The sequence below is a fragment of the Entelurus aequoreus genome, linkage group LG02 (assembly GCF_033978785.1).
Source record: "Entelurus aequoreus isolate RoL-2023_Sb linkage group LG02, RoL_Eaeq_v1.1, whole genome shotgun sequence".
NCBI classification, from domain to species: domain Eukaryota; kingdom Metazoa; phylum Chordata; class Actinopteri; order Syngnathiformes; family Syngnathidae; genus Entelurus; species Entelurus aequoreus.
The window spans coordinates 91926041-91951705 of NC_084732.1; the positions used below are offsets into that span (position 1 = coordinate 91926041).

At 39.5% G+C, this 25665-nt stretch overlaps 1 protein-coding gene and 1 non-coding gene across 3 annotated transcripts in view; one reads left to right on the top strand and one right to left on the bottom strand.

Annotated features, from left to right (window-relative positions):
- Positions 1 to 24092, top strand: part of pla2r1 (phospholipase A2 receptor 1) — a 90564-nt gene extending 66472 nt beyond the window's left edge. Inside the window, exons 22-30 of one of the 2 annotated variants that reach the window (XM_062035037.1) lie at positions 1869 to 2008; positions 4200 to 4335; positions 8057 to 8292; positions 11551 to 11725; positions 11841 to 11975; positions 16997 to 17119; positions 17193 to 17369; positions 20105 to 20140; positions 23642 to 24092. In XM_062035037.1, coding sequence (XP_061891021.1) covers positions 1869 to 2008; positions 4200 to 4335; positions 8057 to 8292; positions 11551 to 11725; positions 11841 to 11975; positions 16997 to 17119; positions 17193 to 17369; positions 20105 to 20140; positions 23642 to 23856 — 1373 coding nt within the window. In that variant the 3' untranslated portion in view covers positions 23857 to 24092. The remainder of the gene's footprint in view (positions 1 to 1868; positions 2009 to 4199; positions 4336 to 8056; positions 8293 to 11550; positions 11726 to 11840; positions 11976 to 16996; positions 17120 to 17192; positions 17370 to 20104; positions 20141 to 23641) is intronic. The other variant, XM_062035046.1, reaches the window with a different exon arrangement.
- On the bottom strand, positions 23888 to 23960 carry trnaf-gaa (transfer RNA phenylalanine (anticodon GAA)). Its single transcript has one exon. It is a non-coding gene; the product is annotated as a tRNA-Phe (tRNA).
- Positions 24093 to 25665: the final 1573 nt, after the last annotated feature.

Genomic DNA, 25665 nt, shown 5'->3' on the forward strand with positions numbered 1-25665 from the left:
TTTTTAGCTTTAGCGGTGCTACAATATCAATGGTGTCGCGCAGGGCGTCGTTAAAGTTGTTAGTGAGGTTATCAATAGAGCCCACATAATTTGGGAATGATGCCATTACTGAAGGCAGTAGGTCAGTAAGAGTCGTCGTTGTGGCAGCATTAATGTTGCGGGTGCTATAATAGTTATTATTATTATTATTAGTTTGTTGACAATGAGTCAGAACTTCGAATTTTATAAGGTAATGATCGGACATTACTTTAGTGTACGGGAGTATCGTAACTTTAGAGGTGGTGACACCCCTGACAAGCACTAGATCTATCGTATTACCGTTGCGATGCGTGGGTTCATTTATTATTTGTGTAAGACCACAGCTATCAATTATAGTCTGGAGCGCCACGCATGGAGGGTCCGATGGGGTATTCATATGGATGTTAAAGTCTCCCATTATGATTATATTGTCGGCGTGCGTCACTAGATCAGCAACGAACTCTGAAAATTCATTGATAAAGTCCGAATAGGGCCCAGGGGGGCGGTAGATGACAGCCAGGTCGAGAGGCAGCGGTGTGACAAACCTCATAGTGAGCACCTCAAACGAGTTATATTTATTATTTAGGTCCGAGGTAAGGCTAAAGTTTTTGTTGTATATTAGTGCAACACCCCCACCCCTTTTAATGGGGCGGGCAATATGCGTTCCCGCATAGCCAGGAGGAGACGCCTCACCCAGCGCAAAAAAATCGTCTGGTTTGAGCCAGGTCTCGGCTAAACCAACGACATCAAGATTGTTGTCTCTGATGACTTCATTAACTAATAACGTTTTGGAAGACAATGACCTTATGTTTAAAAAGCCCATATTATAGGTAGTGGGCTGTTTTGAGGAGTTTTTGTTGAAAGTATCCGTAGTAGCAATATTAATAATGTTACGTTTATTATGCATAGTGCACTTTAAATAATTTCGACCATATCTAGGAATTGATATGACAGGAATTTTTAGATTGTTTGCCACCTCAGTAAAATGCATGTCCACCTCTGACGCAGAAAAAACATTATGTGAGTTGTATATTATTCTAGAAGAATTGCTATGTGTGCAGGGATTATCCAGCCTGGCGCTGGCTAGTTCTAGCTTAACAGACTCCTTATTAGCGCTTCTTTGTGGATTAGCATTTAGCTTTTTCGTTAGCCCCGCTAACAACAAAGCATTTAGCTTTGTTGTTAGCCCCGCCCGACACCCCCGCTTCTGCTTCCGAGCGCACCGCTTACGTCTCTTTCGCTGACCGTCTCCGCTGGTAGTCGACGCCGCTGCTTCAAAGGCCACTGCTGGATGTAGCTCGCGAAGAATTCCCAAGCTAGCGAGCAGGTCCATCGTACACGCATCTATCAGCCCAAAATGGCCCGATCTCTCCACACCCAGAATCGTAAGTCGGTCGTAAGTGATCACGGAGTGAACACGCTGTGAGCCAGCCATGAAATTGACTGAATTGAGGGGTATTTTTGCCCTCACTTCCAGGAGCGCTCGCACGAAGCCGCTGCTCTGAAGCGCAGCCATCTTGGAAGGTCTATTGCATCCTCCTACGGTGTGTAGTGAAGCACGTTTAGCTCTTCCTCGTCCTCCAGTGATAATGGTACTTGGAAGAAACTTACTTTATTTGTCGCCATGGAGGCCAGGACTATGGATGTTAGCTGCTAGCTATCTAGTCTTAAAGCAGCTCTTCCTGAGGGTGTTTCAATGTTATAACTTGACTTTTTACACCAAAATTCTCCCTTTTCTGTCTCTACACTGTGTCTGCTTGTAAGTACTCTGTGTGTGTGCGCTGCCCAACATGCTCATCATGCCTGTAAAAACAAGCCTCCTTCATTCACGGTGGTGTTTATTTGCACAGCCTACATCACCATGTTGCTGCAGGGAAGCTCAGTGGGCGTGTGGATCGGTCTGTGGAACCAGGATCCCGGGAAGTGGACCACCGGGAGACCTGTAGGCTACACCAACTGGTCTCCTGTGGAACCCAAGAGCGGCCTCAATGTAAGCTCCTGTCAGGAGAACCTTCTACTAGCAGTGGGACGTTGATATCAGATATCGGTCTGATACTAACAAAAAACAAGTATCGGATGATATCGGCTCGCAATTAATCCAATTTGGATTTGGATTATGGCTGCTCACGATCATGAAAATGTAATAGTCATAAAAAAGGGCTCGCAAATGACTGCTTTTGTGACGGTGAAACGAATTATAAGTGAATGAGTGAAAAAAAGTCTACTAGAAGTTTGAGTCACCATGGTTACCACTTTTTATTTGACTCAGTGCTAGAATGTCTGGTTAATAATCACTAAAGTCTCCCCCCTTCACAATAATAGCGCAGACTGCGCTAACAAAGTAAATCAAATAAAAATAAATAAAGATTTCAAAAAAGTACCTCGCACAAACATAATGTACTTGAAGCACTTATTGATACATTTACACAATTATTATACTTCAACCTAAAATACTGGTCAGAATTGTCATTTTACCAATAATTGTGATTACAATATCAATCAATATAATCCTGATGATTATTTTTGCCATAAATGTCCTTAACTTGCCTCTAGTGAATGTGAATATGTGTACTATGAATGTGTATGCGTGTACAATGAATGTAAATACATGTACTAGGAATGTAAATATGTGTACTATGAATGTGAATACATGTACTAGGACTGTGAATACATGTACTATGAATGTGAATACATGTACTATGAATGTAAATATGTGTACTATGAATGTGAATACGTGTACTATGAATGTGAATACATGTACTATGAATGTGAATACATGTACTATGAATGTAAATATGTGTACTATGAATGTGAATATGTGTACTATGAATGTGTATACATGTACAATGAATGTAAATACATGTACTATGAATGTAAATACATGTACTATGAATGTAAATACATGTACTAGGAATGTGAATATGTGTACTATGAATGTGAATACTTGTACTATGAATGTGACTATGTGTACTATGAATGTGAATATGTGTACTATGAATGTAAATATGTGTACTATGAATGTAAATACATTTACTATGAATGTGAATATGTGTACTATGAATGTAAATACATTTACTATGAATGTGAATATGTGTACTATGAATACGTGTACTATGAATGTGAATACGTGTACTATGAATATGAATACGTGTACTATGAATGTGAATATGTGTATTATGACTGTAAATACATGTACTATGAATGTGAATACATGTACTATGAATGTGAATATGTGTACTATGAATGTAAATATGTGTACTATGAATGTGAATATGTGTACTATGAATGTGAATACATGTACTATGAATGTGAATACATGTACTATGAATGTAAATATGTGTACTATGAATGTGAATATGTGTACTATGAATGTGAATACGTGTACTATGAATGTAAATATGTGTACTATGAATGTGAATATGTGTACTATGAATGTGAATACGTGTACTGTGAATGTGTATACGTCTACTATGAATGTAAATACATGTACTAGGAATGTGAATATGTGTACTATGAATGTGAATACATGTACTATGAATGTGAATACATGTACTATGAATCTAAATATGTGTACTATGAATGTGAATATGTGTACTATGAATGTGAATACGTGTACTGTGAATGTGTATACGTGTACTATGAATGTAAATACATGTACTAGGAATGTGAATATGTGTACTATGAATGTGAATATGTGTACTATGAATGTTAATATGTGTACTATGAATGTGAATACATGTACTATGAATGTGAATATGTGTACTATGAATGTGAATATGTGTACTATGAATGTGAATACATGTACTATGAATGTGAATATGTGTACTATGAATGTGAATATGAGTACTATGAATATTAATATGTGTACTATGAATGTGAATACGTGTGCTTTGAATGTAAATATGTGTACTATGAATGTAAATACGTGTACTATGAATGTGAATACGTGTATTATGAATGTGAATACATGTACTATGAATGTGAATACTTGTACTATGAATGTGAATATGTGTACTATGAATGTAAATATGTGTACTATGAATGTAAATACATTTACTATGAATGTGAATATGTGTACTATGAATGTGAAAATGTGTACTATGAATATGAATACGTGTACTATGAATATGAATGTGTGTACTATGAATGTGTGTACTGACAAGTAGTTGATGTACCTCCAGGACGAGGATCTGCTCGCTGATGAAGCCACCACGTGTACTGTCCTGTCCAACAACCACAACTTCCACCTGACGGGCAAGTGGTACGACGAGAGCTGCACCCAGGATGTCTACGGCTTTGTTTGCCAAAAACCTCAAGGTACTTTGGTGCTGAATTTACCCCAGGGATCAATAAAGTACTTTCTAGTCCCCCCGGGTCTACAAATCTCCACCATGCCTTCATAAATACAGTGGAACCACAATTTACTAAGTGAATTGTTTGGTAAATGGAAAAGTTTGTATAGTGAAGCAGATTTCTCCATAAGAAACCATGTAAATATGAATAATTGGTTCCAGCCTTGACAAAAGTCCATGTTTTAGTGAAGGTTTGTACACTTTGAACACAACATAAAGTATTATTCAGTACTGTATATCAAACACAACAACTTTCCATTTTATTAACAAGACAGAACAACAACGACAAGCTGAACTGTCCTGTGTGCGCACACACACACAAGTCCCTTTAGAAATCACCAACATCCTTCACTTGAACAACCATATTGCTACAATAATAAACATTTATAAAAGGCAGGAAAAACACGTGAGAACTTTAATTGTGACTGCCAGGTTCAAACAGCGATGACCTCTATTAGACAAGACAAGAAGCAAAGGAAATCAAACAGAGACAGGATTCAATTTAGCTCAACGAGGAGAGCGCGTGCACTTGTACCGTCGTACAACGTCGCCCCGCCGCTCTGAGGAGGGAGCTCCACGCCGCCTCATTTATTTGGCCATTTCCTGATTACATGGCTGCAGCTGTTTCTAAGGGGAGGGGGTCATAAACAGCTGCCGCCCTCGGTCATAAACAGTTTAAAGAACAGGTGCCTGGAGCGGTGTCTGGTTCTGCTCCCTCTCTACTTTGTAGATCTCGGGTCATGACAAGGTCTTCCTGTGGCTGTCCAATAGATCAGGGAAACCGACACCTCCACGGCGCATCCCATCGCACACAGTGGAGGCTTACAAGCCTTTTGCTTGATAAGGACAAAGACAGCTTTTGTCTTCTCGCAGGGCAGCCTGAACTCATGGGAAAACAAGTTGTGTGATAACTTATATACATTTATTCTGACACTGACCAATGTATGATCCTGGAACTACTTGATGATACCAAGTGTGTGGTATCATCCAAAACTAATGTCAAGTATCGAAGAAGAGAAGAATAAGTGATTATTACATTTGAACAGAAGTGTAGATAGAACATGTTCAAACAGAAAATAAGCAGATATTAACAGTAAATGAACAAGTAGATGAATAATCCATTTTTACAGTTTGTCCCTCATAATGTGTACAAAATAATAGGTGTATAAATGACACAATATGTAACTGCAGACTAATTCGGAGTCTTTGTTTGTTTACTTACTACTAAAAGACAAGTTGTCTAGTATGTTGACTATTTTATTTAAGGACTAAATGACAATAATAAACATGAGTTTCATGTACACTAACATTTTCTCTAAAAATAAAGCCAATAATGACATTTTTTGTGGTCCCATTTATTTTGAAAAGTATCAAAGTATGGAAAGTATGGTACCTCTAGTTTGTACCTAGTGTTTATGAGTTGTTATTTGGATGTAGGTAGGTCAGGCCCCGAGTGTACTTATTGTTTATAATCCAGTATCTAACGTGTCCGCCGTGTGAGGGAATAGAACAACGTCCATCTTCTCCTCAGTCCAGCATGCATTTCTTTGTCGGCCACTGTCAGGTTCAAACACTGACGACATCTATTAAACAGACAAAGAAGCAAGGAATTAAACAGAGACAGAATTCATTGAGGAGAAACGTCTGGGCTGTACTCTTTGCACAGTCTTCCACCACACTCTGATGAAAGATTTTACGCCTCCTCTTTTATTTGGACTTTCCCTGATTACATGGCAACAGCTGTTTTTTTAAAGGAAGGGGGGTCGTAAACAGCCGTCGCCTTTGGTTACAAAACAGTTCAAAGAAAAGGTGCCTGGAGGGGGGTCAGGTCCTGCTTCCTCTCCGCTTTGTAGATCTCGGGTCAAGACAAGATCTTCCTGTGGATTACAATACATCAAAGAAACCGACACCTTCATGTCGCTTCCCATCCTACACAGTGGAGTTTTGCCAGCTTTTCGATTGGTAAGATCAAAGACAGATTTTGTCCTCTCGCCGGGAACTCATGGCAACACAAAGTGTTAGAATAATTGTTTGTAAGTTATTAAAAAAAAACTTTGTGTTGAAATGAGTTCCTAGCAAGAAGACAAAAGCTGTCTTTGAAACGTACCAAGAAGAGTAAAACTCCACTGGGACTTCAAAGCGGAGAGATGACAGGATCTGCCCAATTTCCAGAAGACCTCTTTTTGAACTATTTTATGGAACTCTTTTTTAAGTATTTTATGGAACTCTTTTTGAAGTATTTTACGAACTCTTTTTGAACTATTTTATGGAACTCTTTTTTAAGTATTTTACGAACTCTTTTTGAACTATTTTATGGAACTCTTTTTGAACTATTTTACGAACTCTTTTTTAACTATTTTATGGAACTCTTTTTGAAGTATTTTACGAACTCTCTTTGAACTATTTTATGGAACTCTTTTTGAAGTATTTTACGAACTCTTTTTGAACTATTTTATGGAACTCTTTTTGAAGTATTTTACAAACTCTCTTTGAACTATTTTATGGAACTCTTTTTGAAGTATTTTACGAACTCTTTTTGAACTATTTTATGGAACTCTTTTTGAAGTATTTTACGAACTCTTTGTGAACTATTTTATGGAACTCTTTTTGAAGTATTTTACGAACTCTTTTTGAACTATTTTATGGAACTCTTTTTGAAGTATTTTACAAACTCTTTTTGAACTATTTTATGGAACTCTTTTTGAAGTATTTTACGAACTCTCTTTGAACTATTTTATGGAACTCTTTTTGAAGTATTTTACGAACTCTCTTTGAACCATTTTATGGAACTCCTTTTGAAGTATTTTACGAACTCTTTTTGAACTATTTTATGGAACTCTTTTTGAAGTATTTTACGAACTTTCTTTGAACTATTTTATGGAACTCTTTTTGAAGTATTTTACGAACTCTCTTTGAACTATTTTATGGAACTCTTTTTGAAGTATTTTACTAACTCTTTTTGAACTATTTTATGGAACTCTTTTTTAACTATTTTACAAACTCTTTTTGAAGTATTTTATGGAACTCTTTTTTAACTATTTTATGGAACTCTTTTTGAAGTATTTTACAAACTCTTTTTGAACTATTTTATGGAACTCTTTTTTAACTATTTTACGAACTCTCTTTGAACTATTTTGTGGAACTCTTTTTGAAGTATTTTACGAACTCTCTTTGAACTATTTTATGGAACTCTTTTTGAACTATTTTACGAACTCTCTTTGAACTATTTTATGGAACTCTTTTTGAACTATTTTACGAACTCTCTTTGAACTATTTTATGGAATTATTTTTGAACTATTTTACGACCTCTCCTTTTGGACTGTTCGGTAACCAAAGGCAACGCTGTTTACGACCCACTTCCCTCTGGAAGCAGCTGTGGTCAGGTGAGGGGGAGAAAGCCAAAATAAAAGAAGGAGGCATGCAATCTTTGCGCAGAGCGTGCTGAGATACTGTGCAAGAGTACAGCGTGTCCAGGCGTGTCTCCTCAATTGAGTCCAAATTGAATTCTGTCTCTGTTTAATTCTTTGCCTCTTGTCTTGTTTAATAATAATGTCATCAGCGTTTGAACCTGACACAAAGTTTTGTGATAACTTAGATACAATTATTCTGACAGCCACATTCTGAGATTCTCTATCTTCTTCCATGTTGTTAATAAAAGTGATTGACTGGTGTCATATTTGCCTCAGATCCATCCAAAGCTCCCCCCCGCTCCTCTCGCCACCCTCTGCCTGACAACTTGGAGTACAGGAGTCGCGGCTACAAGGTGGTGTCTGGCAACATGAGTTGGTACGACGCCATGCACATGTGCATCGACCACCATTCCGACCTGGTGAGCGTCACGGATGCGTACCACCAGGCGTTCCTCACCGTCCTGGTCAACAGGCTGGCTGTCCCGCACTGGATCGGACTTTACAGTCAAGACGTGAGTCCCCTTCTTTACGTTCTACAGGACTGCAATGGCTGCCTAGGAAGGTTACATAAAACAAACACACGCTACGGCTCTGTCCAGAACATTAACATGTCTTTGACGTAGGGCAGGGGTCTTCAAACTACGGCTCAGGAGACGCCACAAGTTGTCATATCAGCGGCCTGTCAGTTGGCATTTCGTCGCCAAAAACAGTGACTCAAGTATTAATTGTGCTTGTAAGCACACGTAGCACAGCATGCACTTATACGACCCAATCCAAACAACCTGCCCTAGTCATAGTGCAGGACAAAATAACATGGTCACACAAAACACAACCTGCGCATTGAACTTTGTGGATATTATTAAAAAAAACGTCCAGTCAACATTAAAATAATTCAATAAATACAACCGAATGACAAAAACAATCAAAAATGAAAGTAATCCCCCCCCAGAAAATGTTTTAAATATCCTGGATTACCCAGAATTCCCGGTTTCCCGGGACATTTTTCCCATTGAAAATGAATGGGCCATTTTTGAAACTTGCACAACTCCCACATTTCTCACCCCATTCGACCCGTTCCACCATCCACACACTACACTCCCCTTGGATATTTCCCATTATTTAGCAAACATTTCCAGGAATTCGCAGAATCCCCAGTTTTCCAAAGCCCTATTTTTCACCTCTTCCTGGAAAGTTTCCACAGCCCTCATTTTTCAACCGATTTTGACCATTCCACCTTCAAAACATTCCTCATGGTTGGGACTACAAATGCTCCTACTTTTTTTTCGTACAAATTTCCTGTAATACCCGTGGGACTCTGGGACAATTGTGCTAGTATCAATATTTTCAAAAATTCCCCGGTTTTCTCTGAATTTCCAAATTTCCAGGAAATTCCTATTCAAATGAATGGACATAGAGATAGTTTTACAATGCCCTAAATTCACAAAATGTTGCACCATTTTTAAACCAGATTCCCACCTGCCAACCATCCACACGCACTACTCTTCCCATACATCAAATGCAAAACATGTTTTCCATTTCCAAAAATTCCCAGTTTTCCCGGAATTTCCCAGAATTTTCTCTCCATTGACAATGAATAGGCATTATATGATCTACATATCCTACATTTGTCATCCGGTTTGAAGCGTTCCACCATCCACACACTCCACTCACCTTGGACAATCACTGACATTTTCCAGTATCAAAAACAATTCCAGGAATTCCCGGTTTTCCAAAGCCCTATTTTCACCTCTTCCTGGAAGGTTTCCACAGCCCTCATTTTTCAACCGATTTTGACCATTCCACCTGTAAAACATTCCTCTTAGTTGGGACAACAAATGCTCCCACTTTTTTTTGTACAAATTCCCGGTTTTCCCGAAATTCCAGTAATTCCTGGAATACACATTATCAATTCCAACTGTTACTATGTCAACATTTTTAAACCGGTTACAAAAATTCCAACATCAACCTATACATATCATCTCGGACAATTGTGCTAGTATCAATATTTTTTTAAATTCCCGGTTTTCTCGAAATTTCCAAATTTACCGGATATTCCCATTCAAATGAAAGGATGTGTTTATAGTTCTACAAAGCCCTAAATTTTCTAAATTTTGCGCCATTTTTCCGACCTGTCAACCATCCACACGCAAACAAACATGTTTTCCCTTTCCAAAAATTCCCAGTTTTCCAGGAATTTCCCTGAATTTTCTCCCCATTGACAATGAATAGGCATTCTACGATCTACATATCCTACATTTCTCATCCGATTTGAAGCGTTCCACCTTCCACACACTCCACTCACCTTGGACAATCACTGACATTTTCCAGTATCAAAAACAATTCCAGGAATTCCCGGTTTTCCAAAGCCCTATTTTCACCTCTTCCTGGAAGGTTTCCACAGCCCTCATTTTTCAACCGATTTTGACCATTCCACCTGTAAAACATTCCTCTTAGTTGGGACAACAAATGCTCCCACTTTTTTTTGTACAAATTCCTGGTTTTCCCGAAATTCCAGTAATTCCTGAAATACACATTATCAATTCCAACTGTTACTACGTCAACATTTTTAAACCAATTACAACAATTCCAACATCAACCTATACACATCATCTCGGACAATTGTGCTACTATCAATATTTTTAAAAATTCCCGGTTTTCTCGAAATTTCCAAATTTACCGGATATTCCCATTCAAATGAAAGGATGTATTTATAGTTCTACAATGCCCTAAATTTTCTAAATTTTGCGCCATTTTTCCGACCTTTCAACCATCCACACGCAAACAAACATGTTTTCCCTTTCCAAAAATTTCCAGTTTTCCAGAAATTTCCTTGAATTTTCTCCCCATTGACAAATAGGCATTTTACGATCTACATATCCTACATTTCTCATCCGATTTGAAGCGTTCCACCATCCACACACTCCACTCACCCTGGACAATCACTGACATTTTCCAGTATCAAAAACAATTCCAGGAATTCCCGGTTTTCCAAAGCCCTATTTTCACCTCTTCCTGGAAGGTTTCCACAGCCCTCATTTTTCAACCGATTTTGACCATTCCACCTGTAAAACATTCCTCTTAGTTGGGACAACAAATTCTCCCACTTTTTTTTGTACAAATTCCCGGTTTTCCCGAAATTCCAGTAATTCCTGGAATACACATTATCAATTCCAACTGTTACTACGTTAACATTTTTAAACCGATTACAAAAATTCCAACATCAACCTATACATATCATCTCGGACAATTGTGCTAGTATCAATATTTTTAAAAATTCCCGGTTTTCTCGAAATGTCCAAATTTACCGGATATTCCCATTCAAATGAAAGGATGTGTTTATAGTTCTACAATGCCCTAAATTTTCTAAATTTTGCGCCATTTTTCCGACCTTTCAACCATCCACACGCAAACAAACATGTTTTCCCTTTCCAAAAATTCCCAGTTTTCCAGGAATTTCCCTGAATTTTCTCCCCATTGACAATGAATAGGCATTCTACGATCTACATATCCTACATTTCTCATCCGATTTGAAGTGTTCCACCATCCACACACTCCACTCACCTTGGACATTCAAGCCAGCATGTTTCCCGATTTGCAAAAATTACCTGATTACCCGGAATTACCAGGAATTTCCCTCCATTGCCAATGAATGGGCATTATACATTACACATTTCTCAAGCGATTGGAAGCGTTCCAACATCCACCGCAGTTTGGCAGCAAAGAGCGCCACCACGCCTGTGTCTTCACCCCCCGCCTGCCTCTGTGTACAGAGCGGTATCAACTATCAGTGGTCCGACGGCAGCGATACGGTGTACACACACTGGGACTCGGCTGAAGACGACTCGGTGACAGGAGAGTGCGTGTACATGGACGTGAGCGGAGGATGGCGGCGAGCCGACTGTGAAAGTGCGCTGCCGGGGGCCGTGTGCCACGTTCCTCCACCAAGTAAAATATGAAACACAGAATATATCGCGTGCATCCACAGCCTAAGATTGGATTTCAAGTCTTTGGCACTTTCAATCTGCGCCAACGAGACAAAAGTGCTGCTCTTCCCTTGCAGAGAACAAAGCCTACGTCTCCAACGAGGCCGTGTGCCCGTCCACTTGGGTGAAGTTCAGACACGGTTGTTACAACTTCGAGTCTGCGCTGCAGAGACTGACTTTTGAGGAGGCGCGACAGCACTGCAGACACAAAGGTAGCATGTCACTCATCCTCTTATACACTCTTTGGAGGCTAGAAAATGACAACTTATTGTTGCTGTCAGGCTGGTGGAGCAGGAGACACTGAACACACACACACACACACACACACACACACACACACACACACACACACACACTTTCATGTGCACTTTATTGCTGCAGCCCCGCAGAAACTATGTCAGAGTATTAGAAGTTGGTTAAAGGCCTACTGAAAGCCACTACTAGCGACCACGCAGTCTGATAGTTTATATATCAATGATGAAATCTTAACATTGCAACACATGCCAATACGGCCGGGTTAACTTATAAAGTGACATTTAAAATTTCCCGGGAAATATCCGGCTGAAACATCGCGGTATGATGACGTATGCGCGTGATGAAGTCAGAGTAACGGAAGTTATGGTACCCCGTAGAATCCTATACAAAAAGCTCTGTTTTCATTTCATAATTCCACAGTATTCTGGACATCTTTTGCAATTTGTTTAATGAACAATGAAGGCTGCAAAGAAGACAGTTGTAGGTGGGATCAGTGTATTAGCAGCGGACTACAGCAACACAACCAGGAGGACTTTGTTGGAGCGCTAGCCGCGCTAGCCGCCGACCTCACCTTGACTTCCTACGTCTCCGGGCCGCCAAACGCATCGGGTGAAGTCCTTCGTCCTTCTGCCGATCGCTGGAACGCAGGTGAGCACGGGTGTTGATGAGCAAATGAGGGCTGGCTGGCGTAGGTGGAGAGCTAATGTTTTTAGCATAGCTCTGTGCGGTCCGGTTGCTAAGTTAGCTTCAATGGCGTCGTTAGCACAGCATTGTTAACCTTCGCCAGCCTGGAAAGCATTAACCGTGTATTTACATGTCCACGGTTTAATAGTATTGTTGATTTTCTATCTATACTTCCAGTCAGGGGTTTATTTATTTTGTTTCTATATGCAGTTAAAGCACGATGCTATCACGTTAGCTCGTAGCTAAAGCATTTCGCCAATGTATTGTCGTGGAGATAAAAGTCACTTTAAATGTCCATTTCGCGTTCTCGACTCTCATTTTCAAGAGGATATAGTATCCCAGGTGGTTTAAAATACAAATCCGTGATCCACAATAGAAAAAGGAGAGAGTGTGGAATCCAATGAGCCAGCTTGTACCTAAGTTACGGTCAGAGCGAAAAAAGATACACCCTGGCGTCCTGCACTGCACTCTAATCCTTCACTCTCACTTTCCTCATCCACAAATCTTTCATCCTGGCTCAAATTAATGGGGTAATCGTCACTTTCTCGGTCCGAATCGATCTCGCTGCTGGTGGCCATGATTGTAAACAATGTGCAGATGTGAGGAGCTCCACAACCTGTGACGTCACGCTACTACCGGTACAGGCAAGGCTTTTTTATCAGCGAGCAAAAGTTGCGAACTTTATCGTCGATGTTCTCTACTAAATCCTTTCAGCAAAAATATGGCAATATCGCGAAATGATCAAGTATGACACATAGAATGGATCTGCTATCCCCGTTTAAATAAGAACATTTCATTTCAGTAGGCCTTTAAAGGACTTGTCGTAGCTTCACGTATTGAAATGAAGTTAGTAAAGAATCATAACCAGCATTAAACTGCACACTAGTTGAAGTAAACAAGTTGTCCTCGCATACAGTAATGGCGGCTGACATGTACAAGACAAAGTTTTAGGAACACCCCTAACTGTGTTCAACCAATCAGCGGCCGACAGCGCAGCCCCGCCCCCTCTAAGCTTCCTGGAACCTTTAGAACAAGGGTGCTCACACTTTTTCTGCAGGCGAGCTACTTTTCAATTGATCAAGTCGTGGGGATCTACCTCATTCATATATATCATTTATATTTACTTATTTATGAAATATATGTTTTTGTTAACAAGTTAAAGGTGTTTAATGATAATACAAGAATGTTTAATACACATAGTTAATATTGTTAACATGTTAAAGGTGTTTAATGATAATACGAGCATGTTTAACACATACAGTTAATATTGTTAACAAGTTAAAGGTGTTTAAAGATAATACAAGCATGTTTAACACATATAGTTAATATTGTTAATAAATTAAAGGTGTTTAATGATAATACAAGCATATTTAACACATATAGTTAATATTGTTAACATATTAAAGGTGTTTAAAGATAATACGAGCATGTTTAACACATATAGTTAATATTGTTAACAAGTTAAAGGTGTTTAATGATAATATGAGCATGTTTAACACATAAAGTTAATATTGTTAACAAGTTAAAGGTGTTTAATGATAATACAAGCATGTTTAACACATATAGTTAATATTGTTAACAAGTTAAAGGTGTTTAATGATAATACGAGCATGTTTAACACATATAGTTAATATTGTTAACAAGTTAAAGGTGTTTAATGATAATACAAGCATGTTTAACACATATAGTTAATATTGTTAACAAGTTAAAGGTGTTTAATGATAATACAAGCATGTTTAACACATATAGTTAATATTGTTAATATTGTTAAAGGCAACAAGGCAACCGCTGGTTACTCTCGGGGTCTCCTAGCCGCTCAGGCAAATCATATTGTCTAAAAATGCATTTTTCCATCAATAACATGACATAATCGCGCCAAGTGCGTGCTCTTTCAGTCAATTAGTACATGAGGAATATATATATATATATATATATATATATATATATATATATATATATATATATATATATATATATATATATATATATATATATATATATATATATACACATATGTATATGTATATATACACATAATAACAATACAAAAAAATTTGGCTGGGGGCCGGGCTGTGTATATATATGTATATGTGTGTATATATATATATATATATATATATATATATATATATATATATATATATATATATATATATATATATATATATTTACCTGAATGTGCATGAACTATTTCTGTTCAAAATTGTTAGAAATGTCACATGTTAAATGTTTAAATATTAACTGTCAGTTTACTGTACTGTGCCAACTGTACTACTTTATGAGTACCTATTTTCTCTTGTTTCATTGAAAATAAAACAGCAAAGTCCATTTGACTGTCATCTGTTTTAATTATGAGACACAATTGTGTCAAAGTCATGATTTTTTGGTTCATGCTTAAAATAAGAACCTTTTGCTTTGAAAAAGTAGTTTTCTACTTGTGAGTGTTGACGACACAACAGTTGATATTCTAGTTTCAAGCATGCTTTACTCAATATAACTCATCAAATCTCAGCAACAATCTGTAATATCTTACTGACATCATTTAGGAGCAAAACACTTAAAACAAGTAAAACACTAACATCAAATCTGCTTAGTGAGAAGAATGATCTTATCAGACAGAAAATAAGCAAATATCAGCCTTATTTGAGATATTTCATCTTACTTAGATTTCACTTTTTGCAGTGTAGGGTAGGGATGATGTTTGATAAGGAATTATCGGGTTCGAGCCTATTATCGAATCCTCTTATCGAACCGATTCCTTATCGATTCTCTTATGGAGTCCAGATAGGTTTTTGTATGTGGAAAAAAACACACAATATTTGGTTTAGCAAAAGCTCACTTTTATTATATAATAAAAAAATAAAATCTAATAAATAAATAAATATTGACTGTTGTTACCCAAAGTATATTAAGTGGGATTTTTCAGAAAAACAAATATATACAGTAACACAAAAACAAGCTGTCTCTGTGATCACTATAGGTGTATAAATAATAATATAGTGTTAAATAAAATCAGTCCCTTGGGCAAAAAACTGAAAATAATACAGCTCTCCAAAAAGTGCACTTCTGCTGATATTGGAACATAACTGTTTGTTATGATGCTTTGACATTTTTGCACTTTATTTCTTTATTGAAAGAAAATTCTATGAAGAGAAAAGTTCTTTGCAAATGTGGTTACAATGCTAAAAAATGAAAAGTTAAAGCTAAAAAAAGAAATACACTTTATTGAGTTAACATTATTTCTTTATGGGGGAAAAATGTTATGAGCTAGAGAATACAACAACTACACTACCCAGCATGCAACGGGAGTTACGAGCATGCGCGGTAGCCCCGAAAAGTGTTGCATGTTGCCACGCTGTGAAAGTAAACGTCAAGAACTCAGCCAACACGCCTCGTCTGCATTATTTATAATTAGACAGACAACACATATACAGTGTGATTTTGTAACATTTACAAGGAAAGAAGAACAAAAGTTAAAAAAGGGAGATGTGTTGTATATATATGTATGTGCTGCAGTGTTGTATATATATGTATGTGCTGCGGTTGTTTTAAGAAGGTTGCGACAGCTGCCGTAAAGGAGGTGGGGTGCTAGCCTGGTTGCTATGTTTCCAGGTGGTCGTAAAATTGTTGGTCATGTGTTTTACCCTGCTCAAATCTCTCAGTAAAGTTATTCGATGGATTATAGCTTTTGTTTTGAACTTTATCACACCTTGGAGCGTTTTTACCCGTCCATTGTTTTCCTGCTTTCGCTATCTGCGCCTAATGACTGAGCTACGTGACGTCATTTATTGTGATGTCCCACGGAGCATTTCTGGTCGGGACGGGATTCCAATAAAGAATCAACTCTTTTCCTTTACTATAGTGGTCTCGATAACGGGTACCGGTTCTCAAAAAGGGATTCGAGTCCGAGGACTCGGTTCTTTTCTTATCAAACAACCGGGAAAACCGGTTTCGAGTATCATCCCTAGTGTAGGGAAGGTTGTTCGCTTTGGGTCGTATAAGTAAATGCTGCGCTCGATTCCATGCACAGCATGATAAATGAATGACTCACGTTGTCCACAAGATGGCGGTAAAGCAGCAGCATATAAATTGACTTTTAAGATGGAATCTCCCCTTAACGTACTCATGATGCCAAATTGAAGACGGGCCACGCCCGCCTTAGAAAGTCCTGCCCGGCTCCTGGGAACTAAATCTAGTGCCTGTAGAACTAAATCTACCTAAGTAGTTTTTGGTAGAAACCCAGAGTACTCGTCTGATGTTTGACGTAACAAGCCTTCATTTCCTTGTTGTCCAGTCAACATCTCAGACGTGCTGTCCATCGAGAGCGAAGTGGAGAACCGCTTTGTTCTGGAGCAACTTTGGTCTTCAGGGTTCCTTCACCAGAGCATGTGGTTGGGTCTTCACTTCAACATGGACAGTAAGCATCCATCCATCCATCTCAGACGACCCCGGTAACAATGAAAAGTAACTTCACCCGCCAACGTGTGCAGCAGACTCCATGGCCTGGGTGGACGGCACACCTCTGGACTTCACCAGCTGGGCCAGCAGAGCTCCGGACTCCAGGCTGCTGACGGCCGACACCTGTGTCAGCACCCGGGCTGTGGACGGAGTGTGGCGCTTGTCTGGATGCAGCGAGCGCCTCGGCTTCGTCTGCAAAACTACCTCAGGTGAGTTCCTGCTGGGGACTTCCTGCTCACCTTCTGCAGGTCAAATGTGTTCTTCATTAGACCCAAATGTGCACGCTAACTAATGAAGCAGTCCAGCTGGGAGTGTCCTGCTACTAAATGTGCACGCTAACTAATGAAGCAGTCCAGCTGGGAGTGTCCTGCTACTAAATGTGCACGCTAACTAATGAAGCAGTCCAGCTGGGATCGAGTGTCCTGCTACTAAATGTGCACGCTAACTAATGAAGCAGTCCAGCTGGGAGTGTCCTGCTACTAAATGTGCACGCTAACTAATGAAGCAGTCCAGCTGGGAGTGTCCTGCTACTAAATGTGCACGCTAACTAATGAAGCAGTCCAGCTGGGAGTGTCCTGCTACTAAATGTGCACGCTAACTAATGAAGCAGTCCAGCTGGGAGTGTCCTGCTACTAAATGTGCACGCTAACTAATGAAGCAGTCCAGCTGGGAGTGTCCTGCTACTAAATGTGCACGCTAACTAATGAAGCAGTCCAGCTGGGATCGAGTGTCCTGCTACTAAATGTGCACGCTAACTAATGAAGCAGTCCAGCTGGGAGTGTCCTGCTACTAAATGTGCACGCTAACTAATGAAGCAGTCCAGCTGGGAGTGTCCTGCTACCAAATGTGCACGCTAACTAATGAAGCAGTCCAGCTGGGAGTGTCCTGCTACTAAATGTGCACGCTAACTAATGAAGCAGTCCAGCTGGGATCGAGTGTCCTGCTACTAAATGTGCACGCTAACTAATGAAGCAGTCCAGCTGGGAGTGTCCTGCTACTAAATGTGCACGCTAACTAATGAAGCAGTCCAGCTGGGATCGAGTGTCCTGCTACTAAATGTGCACGCTAACTAATGAAGCAGTCCAGCTGGGAGTGTCCTGCTACTAAATGTGCACGCTAACTAATGAAGCAGTCCAGCTGGGAGTGTCCTGCTACTAAATGTGCACGCTAACTAATGAAGCAGTCCAGCTGGGAGTGTCCTGCTACTAAATGTGCACGCTAACTAATGAAGCAGTCCAGCTGGGATCGAGTGTCCTGCTACTAAATGTGCACGCTAACTAATGAAGCAGTCCAGCTGGGAGTGTCCTGCTACTAAATGTGCACGCTAACTAATGAAGCAGTCCAGCTGGGATCGAGTGTCCTGCTACTAAATGTGCACGCTAACTAATGAAGCAGTCCAGCTGGGAGTGTCCTGCTACCAAATGTGCACGCTAACTAATGAAGCAGTCCAGCTGGGATCGAGTGTCCTGCTACTAAATGTGCACGCTAACTAATGAAGCAGTCCAGCTGGGAGTGTCCTGCTACCAAATGTGCACGCTAACTAATGAAGCAGTCCAGCTGGGATCGAGTGTCCTGCTACCAAATGTGCACGCTAACTAATGAAGCAGTCCAGCTGGGAGTGTCCTGCTACTAAATGTGCACGCTAACTAATGAAGCAGTCCAGCTGGGATCGAGTGTCCTGCTACTAAATGTGCACGCTAACTAATGAAGCAGTCCAGCTGGGAGTGTCCTGCTACTAAATGTGCACGCTAACTAATGAAGCAGTCCAGCTGGGAGTGTCCTGCTACTAAATGTGCACGCTAACTAATGAAGCAGTCCAGCTGGGATCGAGTGTCCTGCTACTAAATGTGCACGCTAACTAATGAAGCAGTCCAGCTGGGATCGAGTGTCCTGCTACTAAATGTGCACGCTAACTAATGAAGCAGTCCAGCTGGGAGTGTCCTGCTACTAAATGTGCACGCTAACTAATGAAGCAGTCCAGCTGGGATCGAGTGTCCTGCTACTAAATGTGCACGCTAACTAATGAAGCAGTCCAGCTGGGAGTGTCCTGCTAACAAATGTGCACGCTAACTAATGAAGCAGTCCAGCTGGGAGTGTCCTGCTACTAAATGTGCACGCTAACTAATGAAGCAGTCCAGCTGGGAGTGTCCTGCTACTAAATGTGCACGCTAACTAATGAAGCAGTCCAGCTGGGAGTGTCCTGCTACTAAATGTGCACGCTAACTAATGAAGCAGTCCAGCTGGGATCGAGTGTCCTGCTACTAAATGTGCACGCTAACTAATGAAGCAGTCCAGCTGGGAGTGTCCTGCTACTAAATGTGCACGCTAACTAATGAAGCAGTCCAGCTGGGAGTGTCCTGCTACTAAATGTGCACGCTAACTAATGAAGCAGTCCAGCTGGGAGTGTCCTGCTAACAAATGTGCACGCTAACTAATGAAGCAGTCCAGCTGGGAGTGTCCTGCTACTAAATGTGCACGCTAACTAATGAAGCAGTCCAGCTGGGAGTGTCCTGCTACTAAATGTGCACGCTAACTAATGAAGCAGTCCAGCTGGGATCGAGTGTCCTGCTACTAAATGTGCACGCTAACTAATGAAGCAGTCCAGCTGGGAGTGTCCTGCTACTAAATGTGCACGCTAACTAATGAAGCAGTCCAGCTGGGAGTGTCCTGCTACTAAATGTGCACGCTAACTAATGAAGCAGTCCAGCTGGGAGTGTCCTGCTACCAAATGTGCACGCTAACTAATGAAGCAGTCCAGCTGGGATCGAGTGTCCTGCTACCAAAATGTATTTCCAGTACTTTTCCAAACAAATGGGACCACAAAAAATGTCATTATCCATCCATCCATTTTCTACCGCTTGTCCCTAGTTGTGTTCTTTGTGTGTGTGTGAAGAGCAACAAGAAGAGAAGTGATTGATTGATTGAATGTTGTGTTGTCTTGCAGATGGAACCTCTGAGGTGGAGGTGGAACCTTTCAATGGTAAACTTACAAGAAACTATGAATAATTAGGATTGAAGGCACCTCGTCTACAGTAGGTGGACGTATCCATCTAAATATCCATAGTATCCATCTAAATATCCATAGTATCCTTCTAAATATCCATAGTATCCATCTAAATATCCATAGTATCCATCTAAATATCCATAGTATCCATCTAAATATCCATAGTATCCAATTAAATATCCATAGAATTGATCGAAATATCCATAGTATCCATCTAAATATCCATAGTATCCATCTAAATATCCATAGTATCCATCTAAATATCCATAGTATCCATCTAAATATCCATAGTATCCATCTAAATAGCCATAGTATCCATCTAAATATCCATAGAATCGATCGAAATATCCATAGTATCCATCTAAATATCCATAGTATCCATCTAAATATCCATAGTATCCATCTAAATATCCATAGTATCCATCTAAATATCCATAGTATCCATCTAAATATCCATAGTATCCATCTAAATATCCATAGTATCCATCTAAATATCCATAGTATCCATCTAAATATCCATAGTATCCATCTAAATAGCCATAGTATCCATCTAAATATCCATAGAATCGATCGAAATATCCATAGTATCCATCTAAATATCCATAGTATCCATCTAAATATCCATAGTATCCATCTAAATATCCATAGTATCCATCTAAATATCCATAGTATCCATCTAAATATCCATAGTATCCATCTAAATATCCATAGTATCCATCTAAATAGCCATAGTATCCATCTAAATATCCATAGTATCCATCTAAATAGCCATAGTATCGATCTAAATATCCATAGTATCGATCTAAACATCCATAGTATCGATCTAAATATCCGTAGTATCGATGTAAATATCCGTAGTATCGATCTAAATATCCATAGTATCGATCTAAACATCCATAGTATCGATCTAAATGTCCGTAGTATCGATGTAAATATCCATAGTATCTATCTAAATATCCATAGTATTGATCTAACATCCATAGTATCGCTCTAAATATCCATGGTATCTATCTAAATATCCATAGTATCGATCTAAATATCCATAGTATCGATCTAAATATCTATAGTATCGATCTAAATATCCATAGTGTTGATCTAAATATCCATAGTATCGATCTAAATATCCATAGTATGGATCTAAATATCCATAGTGTCGATCTAAATATCCATAGTATGGATCTAAATATCCATAGTATCGATCTAAATATCCATAGTATCGATCTAAACATCCATAGTATCGATCTAAATATCCGTAGTATCGATCTAAATATCCATAGTATCTATCTAAATATCCATAGTATTGATCTAACATCCATAGTATCGCTCTAAATATCCATGTTATCGATCTAAATATCCATATTATGGATCTAAATATCCATAGTGTCGATCTAAATATCCATAGTATGGATCTAAATATCCATAGTGTCGATCTAAATATCCATAGTATGGATCTAAATATCCATAGTGTCGATCTAAATATCCATAGTATGGATCTAAATATCCATAGTGTCGATCTAAATATCCATAATATGGATCTAAATATCCATAGTATGGATGTAAATATCCACAGTATTGATACCAAGGGGGTATTTCTCTCCCCTCCCCGCTCTACTGACTATAAACATGTGTGTGTGTGTACAGTAATACATATAAACATGTGTGTGTGTGTGTGTACAGTAATACATATAAACATGTGTGTGTGTGTACAGTAATACATATAAACATGTGTGTGTGTGTACAGTAATACATATAAACATGTGTGTGTGTGTACAGTAATACATATAAACATGTGTGTGTGTGTACAGTAATATTTATGTTTGTTTACCTTCTAAAATGTAGACTTATTTACAAACAATTGTGTAGTAGAACAGAATAAAACCTTTTTATTGAAATAATGTTACTGTTGTTCTTAATTAGAAAAACATTTCCATTTGCAAAACCTACTTTTCCTGTGTTGTCATAATCAAACGTGTCCGCATGATGGGATTTACTGTATCGCACTTGTCTTCATGAATAATTGTGACCACTAGGTGTCACCCAGCCATCTTGATTGTGACCACTAGGTGTCACCCAGCCATCTTGATTGTGACCACTAGGTGTCACCCAGCCATCTTGATTGTGACCACTAGGTGTCACCCTGCCATCTTGATTGTGACCACTAGGTGTCACCCAGCCATCTTGATTGTGACCACTAGGTGTCACCCTGCCATCTTGATTGTGACCACTAGGTGTCACCCAGCCATCTTGATTGTGACCACTAGGTGTCACCCAGCCATCTTGCATGTGACCACTAGGTGTCACCCTGCCATCTTGATTGTGACCACTAGGTGTCACCCAGCCATCTTGATTGTGACCACTAGGTGTCACCCAGCCATCTTGATTGTGACCACTAGGTGTCACCCTGCCATCTTGATTGTGACCACTAGGTGTCACCCAGCCATCTTGATTGTGACCACTAGGTGTCACCCAGCCATCTTGATTGTGACCACTAGGTGTCACCCTGCCATCTTGATTGTGACCACTAGGTGTCACCCAGCCATCTTGATTGTGACCACTAGGTGTCACCCAGCCATCTTGATTGTGACCACTAGGTGTCACCCAGCCATCTTGATTGTGACCACTAGGTGTCACCCAGCCATCTTGATTGTGACCACTAGGTGTCACCCTGCCATCTTGATTGTGACCACTAGGTGTCACCCAGCCATCTTGATTGTGACCACTAGGTGTCACCCTGCCATCTTGATTGTGACCACTAGGTGTCACCCAGCCATCTTGATTGTGACCACTAGGTGTCACCCAGCCATCTTGCATGTGACCACTAGGTGTCACCCTGCCATCTTGATTGTGACCACTAGGTGTCACCCAGCCATCTTGATTGTGACCACTAGGTGTCACCCAGCCATCTTGATTGTGACCACTAGGTGTCACCCTGCCATCTTGATTGTGACCACTAGGTGTCACCCAGCCATCTTGATTGTGACCACTAGGTGTCACCCAGCCATCTTGATTGTGACCACTAGGTGTCACCCTGCCATCTTGATTGTGACCACTAGGTGTCACCCAGCCATCTTGATTGTGACCACTAGGTGTCACCCAGCCATCTTGATTGTGACCACTAGGTGTCACCCTGCCATCTTGATTGTGACCACTAGGTGTCACCCAGCCATCTTGATTGTGACCACTAGGTGTCACCCAGCCATCTTGATTGTGACCACTAGGTGTCACCCAGCCATCTTGATTGTGACCACTAGGTGTCACCCAGCCATCTTGATTGTGACCACTAGGTGTCACCCTGCCATCTTGATTGTGACCACTAGGTGTCACCCAGCCATCTTGATTGTGACCACTAGGTGTCACCCAGCCATCTTGAGTATATATTTCTTGTTATTTACGTGTGAATGAATATGTTCTAAACATAAAGTTTGTTGTTATTTACGTGTAAATGAAGATGTTCTAAACATAAAGTTTGTCTTCCAGGACTGCATCACGGCGTCATCCTCGCTGCTGTGCTGGTGGCGGTGCTGATCTTCGCTGTGCTGGCGGGGGCCGCCTGGATGGCCTACAGGAGAAACGGCGCACATTTCCGGGGCCTCCCTGCGCTGAGCAGCGCGTACTACAGACAAGGCGGACCCCAGGCCGCAGAGTCGGACGGTAATGTGCTGATCACGGAGCTGGAAGATCACGCGGGATAGTTCGGCGCCATCACAAAAGGTACCGCCCTGCTGCCGAAACCCGGGATCGAACCAGGGACCTTTAGATCTTCAGTCTAACGCTCTCCCAACTGAGCTATTTCGGCACACTTGATGGTACAAAAATGTGAGGGAGGAGTCACACTTGATGACAAAGATGTGGGGGAGGAGTCACACTTGATGACAAAGATGTGGGGGAGGAGTCACACTTGATGACAAAGATGTGAGGGAGGAGTCACACTTGAGGCGTGTACTTGTAATATTTTGTCAGTATTACTTCTGTAAATACATGTTTTATACTTTGTGTACTTTGACATCAAACTATCAGCCAGTGTTTCAATAAATGTGTGCTGGCCCAACAAAAAGAAGCTCATTCATAATGCAAGGCTTTTATTTTGAAACGCTGACTTCTGCTCTTGCAACACAACACTTATTGTGTGGGAGTTCAAAGGTCAAACGATCAAAGTTTGAAAAAATAAAAAAAAATAAAAAAAAATAAAAATAAGTTTTATTGGTCCTAACTACAGATGTCCGATAATATCGGCCGATAAATGCTTTAAAATGTAATATCGGAAATTAACGGTATCGGGTTTTTTTATTATCGGTATCGTCTTTTTTTGTTTTGTTTTGTTATGTTTTTTTTATTAAATCAACATAAAAAACACAAGATACACTTACAATTAGTGCACCAACCCAAAAAACCTCCCTCCCCCATTTACACTCATTCACACAAAAGGGTTGTTTCTTTCTGTTATTAATATTCTGCTTCCTACATTATATATCAATATATATCAATACAGTCTGCAAGGGATACAGTCCGTAAGCATTATATATCAATATATATCAATACAGTCTGCAAGGGATACAGTCCGTAAGCATTATATATCAATATATATCAATACAGTCTGCAAGGGATACAGTCCGTAAGCATTATATATCAATACAGTCTGCAAGGGATACAGTCCGTAAGCACACATGATTGTGCGTGCTGCTGCTCCACTAATAGTACTAACCTTTAACAGTTAATTTTACTAATTTTCATTAATTACTAGTTTCTATGTAACTGATTTTATATTGTTTTACTTTCTTTTTTATTCAAGAAAATGTTTTTAATTTATTTATCTTATTTTATTTTATTAATTCTAAAAAAAAAGGACCTTATCTTCACCATACCTGGTTGTCCAAATTAGGCATAATAATGTGTTAATTCCACAACTGTATATATCAGTATCGGTATCGGTTGATATCGGTATCGGTAATTAAAGAGTTGGACAATATCGGAATATCGGATATCGGCAAAAAGCCATTATCGGACATCCCTAGTCCTAACAGCAAGAAGTGATGGTGGGAAATAGACAATCTTTGATTGTTTCAATGATTCACAGCCATCTTGAAGGAAGAAAAATGCTCTTCTGTCCTAAACGCCACCTTTTTTGTTGTGTTTACCACATTTTGGAGAAGTTTGCATGAAAGGTGGTTGACTTGAGCAAACAGGAAGTCACCTCAGCAGAACCGCAACAAGGAAATGAAAGTGAAATGACTTAATAGCACACTTATTTCTTCTAAAATCATTCAAATCTAAAATGTATTCTCAATAATATGGAGGTCCGATGGGACATCAATTAATACATTTTTAAACAATTAGCTAAATGTGTCATTACCTTAATCAAAATACAAATATGTGTCATTGATTTAATGTCAAATTATACTTATTTATTTCACTGAAAAAATTTAATTATTTCATGGTTTTAATAATTATTTCATGTTTTAATTAAATATGTCATGAATGAATAATAATAATAATAATAATAA